General features: G+C 40.9%; 1 protein-coding gene across 1 annotated transcript in view; it reads right to left on the reverse strand.

Annotated features, from left to right (window-relative positions):
• ARCN1 (archain 1 coat protein complex I subunit delta) overlaps positions 1-6,962 on the reverse strand; it is a 32,011-nt gene extending 25,049 nt beyond the window's left edge. Inside the window, exon 1 of the mRNA XM_019647503.1 lies at positions 6,806-6,962. Coding sequence (XP_019503048.1) covers positions 6,806-6,808 — 3 coding nt within the window. The 5' untranslated portion in view covers positions 6,809-6,962. The remainder of the gene's footprint in view (positions 1-6,805) is intronic.
• Between the last annotated feature and the right edge of the window lie 897 nt (positions 6,963-7,859).

A 7,859-nucleotide genomic window follows, 5' to 3' on the forward strand; every position in this document is an offset into this window, starting at 1 on the left:
GCAGTGTCACTGGCCCTCATATGTGGGATCCGAACCGGGGCCCTCTGGCATCCCAAGCGAGTTCTTAACCATTGCGCCACTCGGCCGGCCCAAAAATAAAATTTTTTTTTAAGCTTTTATTGGGGAATGGGGAAGGGAAACAGACAAGTTGCTGTCCTCTTGTTCTTCAGTCTAGTTGTGGAGGACGTCGCTTCACTGGTCCAAGTTGGTATTATCATTGCGCTCTTCCCAGATGAGGCAGTCGCTCACCTGCAGCTCACGGTAGCTCACGGCAGCCCACTGCAGCAGGGGCTGCAGCCTATGCCGTTGCCGGCGACTCACGGCAGCCCAGCTCCAGGTCAAGCTGTTGTTGACCATCTTAGCTGTAGAGGGCGCAGCATCACTGGCCTATGTGGGATCCCAACCAGCAGCCCTGCTGCTCAGAGCTGGCGTCCCAAGCCAACTCTTAACCAATGTGCCACTCGGCTGGCCAAAAATATTTATGATTTTTAAAAATAAAGTTTTGTACTTAAGATATGTATCTTTTACCATCACCAACTATTTGGGAGGTTTTGGTCATCACCTTAGTATGAGGCAAGAAGATGTATGGAGGGCAGTAAAGGAGCCCAGAAAAAGAAAAAAATGCAAAATCATTATGACCTTTATCTCTCAAAAGAAATCCTGCACTCCATGTGTTTAACTTTTTGTTGTTGTTGTTGGCTGTAGCCCTTTAAGTGTACACTGTGGTGATTCCATGGTTTTAATTTTAAATTAATGGTGTGAGGAAAAAAGATTTCTTCAAATAGGGACAAGGCAATACCTAATCCTTAAAGAGAAGAAACTGACCTAAAATTATCACCAGGCAAGAGTATTTGTTTAGAGGACTAAAACCAAAGGTACTTAAGAAATTTAATTTTACTAACCATTGTCACCCCAATAAATTTGAATTAACATACATATATATTACACACACACACACACACAAATTTAATCTTCATTAATTTTTATCATAGGCTCAAGTATCATCTACATATTTCTGACAAAAAAAGAAAAATGTAGTTGCCACTTCAGCTTGCTGATGACAAGCAGGTAGTCTCTGTACTGGTTCACTAAAGGTTTATATGCCACATATGTCCCAATAAGGTTAAGATTTTTGCTCTCAAAAAGGAGCTGTGCCACATAAAAACTTGCACGTGATGTTCACAGCAGCATTATTCATAATAGCTAAAAGTAAAAACCCAAATGTTGGGCTGGCCAAGTGGCTCAGTTAAGAGCGCAAGCTCTGAGCAACAGGGTCGCTGGTTCAATTCCCACATGGGCCAGTGGGCTGTGCCTGAACTGAGCTGCCAACAGGTGGCAGGATGGCTCAGCTGATGAGAGCACTGTGCTCCTAACAAGCTTGCTAGTTTGACTCCCCCATGGGATGGTGGGCTATGCCCACCGGCAACTAAGATTGAACATGGTACCTTGAGCTGAGCTGCCCTGGGGCAGCTGGGTGGCTCAGTGGTTATAGCGTGTGTGCTTAACAACAAGGTTTCCAGTTTGACTCCCCCACGGGATGATGGGCTATGCCCATCCGCAACTAAGATTGAACTCGGCACCTTAAGCTGAGCAGCCGCGAGCTGCCTATGGGCAGCTGCGAGCTGCCGATGGGCAGCCGGATGGAGACTGGACTTGGGAGTTGACGTGGAGCTGAGCTAGCTTTGCCCTCCACAACTAAAACTGAAGGATAACAACTTGGCTGTCCCCCTTCCCCAATAAAATCTTTTTAAAAAACCAAAAAAAAACCCCCAAACCCAAATGTCCATCAACTGATTAATAAAGAAAATGTGATATATCCACATTTTAAATGTTATTCAACCATAAAAAGTAATGTAGAACATGAACTTTGAAAATATTATGCTAAGTGAAAGAAACCACATCCTACATGATTCCATTTATATGAAATATCCAGATTAGGCAAATTCACAAAAATTTACTTACAATTTCAGGGAATTCATAGATCTTCTAGAGCGGTAATTCTCACATGGCCCCCAGAGAATCACTTTATGAATGAGAAATAGTGCTAATAAATGGTAGCATATTGCAAACGTAACCACTGAAGAGCCCCTAGCCACCAAAAAAACCAAACCAAAACAAAACAAAGGCTAAGAACCACAGTCCTAGGAAGTTATGCTCCCCTACCTTAGAATTTTACGAGGTTTCGAAAGAACGAGTCCCAGTTAAGTAAAGATGCAAAGTATAGCACAACTTAAAACACACAAGAAATCGTCTATCTAGAAAAAGAAATACTCAGACTAAACCTTCAGATCTATATAAATATGCTGATTTAATACAAAGCCCATATCTAAAAATATAATAATCCTGTTAGAAACAATGTTCTAGGTTTCAGGGTAGTTCTTAGGCAGCTGAAATTAAAAACTCCTTCATACCATACACATAGAATTAAGGTAAAAATTAACATCAAAGGCAACATATAAGGGGAAAAGGAACAAAAGGCAACCTGTAACCAGAAAGGTGTATACAATGGAAAGGTGCAATTCATCCACTTTGCTTTACTGGCAATTCCATTTTAGCAATATTATTTTAAGAATTAACTAAATAATTATTTATTGAACACCTACTATACACACTAGATGCTCTCTAGGAATACTAAGAACTAGATTGGTATTCTTCCCTCAAAAAGCCTAGTATGATCATAAAAATTCTCATCCCAAGAAAAAAAATATAACTATGTATGGTGACTGTTAACTGACTTACTGTGATCATTTCCCAATATATGCAAATATTGAATCATTGTGTTGTACACCTGAAACTAATATTATATGGCAGTTATACTTAAAAAAAAAGCCTAGTAGGGATAAGACACAAACATAAATAACCATAATACTAGGTAGGCAGACTGTGTTAAGTAATGTGCTATGAGAATTCAGAGGAGAGACTACTTCTAGCTGGTAAGATCAGGGATGACTTGATGGAAGAAATAGCATTTAAATTATGTTTGGATGAACTGGGGGATGTGAGTACGTAAAGATGAAGAAACAGTAGGGTAAGATAGTATGTTCCAAGCAGGAAAACTAAGACTCTCTTTGAGTCATTCCATTTCCAGATACAAGCAAAAATAAGGCTCCTGAAATAGGAATAAAGCACCCCACACTAAGTATGAATTTAAACCTTGAAACACCCAAGACAACACAAACCACAATCACAGGGTCCATGAAGCTGACACAGGTTTCTATTCACTGTGTTATTCATGTTAATGAATACACAGTTATTAAAATGGCTGAAAGGTATGGTCACCTCTAAACAAGATACATTTAACCTACCCTAAATTAATATTCATTTTCATAAATGCTTTGAAGTAATAAAGCTTCTCTTCACACAGATGTTTAACAATTATTAAAATATAGTATACACTATAAAAATATACATAGTACACATTACAAGGTAAGTTAATTTTTCCTACCCTACTGTAACTTGATCTGATTTTCTTTGGGGAAGACTAAGTATGATTTTCATAAAGTTATTTTATTTATTTATTGTTCGTATTATTGGAAAAGAACATTTACACTTGTAAGAAAGGAACTTTCAAGAGCTCTTGATTGTTTTATAGATGTAAAAACCTAGGGCCCACAAGCTAAATGATCTCTCCAGGATTGTTTAAAACAAAACAAAATCTTAAAATTTCAGTCATATTAATATTTTTAAGTTAATTTATCTTGTTTCACTGGAGCATTTTATTTATTTTATTTAAAATATTTTAGGGGCCAGGTGAGTGGCACGTTGGTTAAGAGTTGGCTTAAGAGCTGCTTGGAATGCAGCTCTGAGCAGCAAGGCTCCAGTTCAGATCCCACATGAGGGCCAGTGATGCTGCACCCTCTACAGCTAAGATGGTGAACAACAGCTCAACCTAGAGCTGGACTGCCGTGAGTAGCCGGCGACAGCGTAGGCTGCAGTGGGGCTGGCCAACAGCTGGTGTGAGCTTTTGTGAGCTGCCGTGAGCCACTGTGAGCAGCCATCCAATGGCCGGTGAGCAACTGCCTCACCTGGGAAGAGCGCAATGATAATACCAACATGGGCCAGTGAAGCTACGTCCTCCACAACTAGACTGAAGAACAAAAGGACAGCAACTTGTCTGTACCCCTTCCCTGAGTCCCCAATGCTGTTCCCCTCCCCCAATTCCCCAATAAAATCTTAAAAAAAAAAAAAAGATTTTATTGGGGAATTGGGGAAAGGGAACAGTGTTGGGGAATTGAGGAAGGGGAAGATTGTGTTTTTCCAGGACCCATCAGCTCTAAGTCAAGTTCTTGTCCTTCAATCTCAGTTGTGGAGGGTGCAAGGTGCAAGTTCAGCTCCAAGTCCAGTCACACTTGCAATCTAGTTGTGGGGGGATGGAGGGGTGGTGTAGCCCCCTATCCCATGCGGGAGTCGAACCGGCAACCTTGTTAACAGCATGCGCTCTAACCAGCTGAGCCATCTGGCAGCCCTTCGGCAGCTCAGCTGACTGGCCCCTGTTGCTCAGAGCTCGCACTCTTAACCAACTGAGCCATTTGGCCCACCCATAAGCCATTTGTTTTTGCATTTGTTCATTTATTTCTCTACTAGGACTTTGCAGCGTAGGGCAAAAATGTTACTAACTTCAGTACCTAAAGCCAAAGGAAATTTATATTTCATAAATCAACATTTATGTACTGATATCTGTGACTTACTCTAAAATGCATTAAAGAATGTATACAGGAATGGATAGATGATTAGACGTGTAATAAAACAAGTACAGTGAAATGTTAATTATAGAAGAATCTAGCTGGTGGTTATATGGATGTTCACTATGAAGTTCTTTCAACTGTTATAGATGTTTGAAAATTTTACATGAAATGTTGCGAAAAAAATCAACTTTCAGAAGTTTTGAAACAACTTTTAGATCCAAAAACATCTTAGAAAACGTCACTCTATTTAGATATTTTTTCCTGTCCAGGAATATATTCATAAAGGAATAGGACCCAAAAACATTACACAGAAATAATAATGTCTTAAGACTCAACAGAGAATAATGTACTGAGAGAGGATGTTCTCCAGAAAACATAAATCTGTGGGTATCTGGATCATGCCAAATTCCAAAAATTGAGAAATATATGCATATTTAAACATGACACAACTGTATACATATGCACATGTGTCCAAATAACACGCAAAATTTATATTTTATGTTTACCACTAACACCTAGAACTTTAATATCCCTCAGTTATCAATGAATTAAAAATATGGCACGTCCTCAATAACACTGTTTCATTCAAGATCATGTTGTTATATTGATGAGATGTTCTGAGAACTTAATTCTTGTTTATATCAACTAGCCTATGGTAAAACTGATTTCGTTATGTCATTTTGCTTAAAGTCACAGAACCTATTGATGACATTAAGTGAGGACTTACTGTACTAAGTTCCAAGAACTTTTTAGCATCTTTTTGTAAAGACAAGATATAAAAGGAAAAGCAACTTACAAAATCACTATCCAAATACTGAAACTCCTAGTAGAAACGAAATGAGGAGTTTTTGAAAAGTTTATGTGCAACATTTAAGTTTTATAAGGCAAAACTGCTTAATGCAATTTATATGCCTGAAGCTGAAGAAAACCTTCCAGTGTTTAAAAGCCCAAGCATGCCCCCACCATCTAAGTTCTCATCTAAAAGGTTGTCAATCGAACTTAATATGAATGGCACCAGATTATACTGTCATCTCTCAAGTGTGCAGGAAGATGCTTTAAATCAAATTATTAATCTGCTAGCAATAAAAAAGAAAAACACTTCATTCAAAAGATTGAAGGGCATAAAGTGCACTAAAAAAATAAACTGCTAGCTCGTTTGGAACCAAAGAATTTCTCCTACTTCATAAATATCTGTACACAAATTCTAGTGATAAAGCAAGATTTGTGGAGCAGCAGTGTTTTGTCCCATCCTCATCCACGTTAATTTTCCCCACCTCTACAGTAGATGAGAACACAAAGATAACGTATCTAAAGGCAAGTAACAGGTCCCAGAGTATAAACCCTTCTTACTATTATATGCCACATACATTTTACTTCACCTGAACAGTAAGTTTTTCGAAGACAGAAAGCCTGTATTCTTTACAACTCCCTCACATTTCCCAATGCTCTATACATTGCATATACTCAATCTCACTGACAAATGGACACACCTAAGTTGTGCAGAAGTAGTGGAAGGTTTCAGGGACACTTGGGTCTACAAATTAGCGTTAGAAGTTACTCCTTCCTGTTCTGTGCCTCCTTTCGAACTTTCCTCTCTTTACCCTTTCGAACAAACAAAAGAAGTCCTGAAAACGAATGGATTTAGATTTCAAACATTAATGGCCTACCAAACACCGGGGATGGGAGGCAAGCTGATTACAGAGGGAAGGGAATAACCGGAGCGAGGTCCAGCTGGCTGAGTCTAGGCACCCATGGAATAGGCTGGACTTTTGCGCCGAGGATCGCAGAGCGGGGTCCAAAAGACATCACTACGAGGTTCTCGTAGGACAAAAACCCCGGCCCATTCCAGGGCCCGGGTCTCAGCACAGGAAGGTGCCCAGTTGGGGGTGGGGGAGGAAAGGGGTGGGCGCGACAACAGAGAATACAGGAGTCAGGTCCCTCAGGTCTCCCGAGAGGTCGGGCACAAGACAGCTCCCCGAGACCCAAGGGTGGCGCCGGGCGGAAGCGCCGGGCTCCAGGCCCTCGGAGAGGGACTCCTCTGGCCCCAACACCGAGACGACCAGCAGGGCGAGCGGACACGCGAGGCCAGACCCAGGGATTCGGCCCGACTTGGATCTTACCATGGTGAGGGTGGTGGGGCGCACCCGCGTTCTGGCTCCAGAGGGGCTAGGGCCGGGGTCAGGGAAAGGAAAGCACCGGAGGCTCTAGATCAGCTGCCCCCCTGACAGGAGCCGCAGCCGCTTCGCCTCTTGCCAAGATGGCGGCCCTGAGCCACGTCTCAACCGGAAACTGCGCGGGTCAAAGGGCGGAGGGCGGGGCGCCATGGGGTGGGGAAATTGTGCTTGCAAGGCTAGAACGCGACTTGGCCGTGGAGGCACCGGGGCTCCCCGAGCAGTGGAACCTCATGCTTCTGTCCCTTCACTTTTTGTCAGCGACCTTGTTTAATTTGTGTTTATATTATAGTTTATAAAGCTCTTATAGTTTATAAAGCTCTCACAGCCACTATATCATTTACTATACAAAATAACCCGGTGAGCATAACGACCTAATAATATCCAGATAAGAACTCTTACAACTCAATAATAAAGACAAATAATCCAGTTTTTCAATGGGCAAAATAGACATTTCTCCAGAGGATATACAAATGACCAATAAGCACATAAAGATCCTCAACATCCTTAGTCCTTAGGGAAATGCAAATAACCACAATGAGGTACCACTTCACACGCACTAGAATGGCTTTAATAATAATAATGTTGGTAAGAATGTGGAGAAATTAGAACCCTCATACACTGCTGGTGGGAATGTAAAATAGTGCAGCTACTTGGGAAATAGTTTGGTAGTTCCTCAAAAAGTTAAACACAGTTACCATATGATGCAGCAGTTCCACTCATTGGTATATACCCAAGAAAACCAAAAGCATGTCCCCACAAAAAAGGGTACACTAATGTTCATAGGTGAGTTATTCATAATAGCCCCAAAATAGAAACAACCCAAATGTTCATAATAAATGACTGAATAGCAAAATGTGGTGTATCTACACAATGGATTATTACTCGGTTGAAAAAAGGAATAAAGTTCTGCTACATTATACAACATGGATGAACCTTGAAAATATTATGTTAAGTGAAAGAAGCCAGTCACAAAAGATCGTATCTTACAAAATTCAAGTTA

Source organism: Hipposideros armiger, unplaced genomic scaffold (genome assembly GCF_001890085.2).
Source record: "Hipposideros armiger isolate ML-2016 unplaced genomic scaffold, ASM189008v1 scaffold_111, whole genome shotgun sequence".
Classification (NCBI taxonomy): domain Eukaryota; kingdom Metazoa; phylum Chordata; class Mammalia; order Chiroptera; family Hipposideridae; genus Hipposideros; species Hipposideros armiger.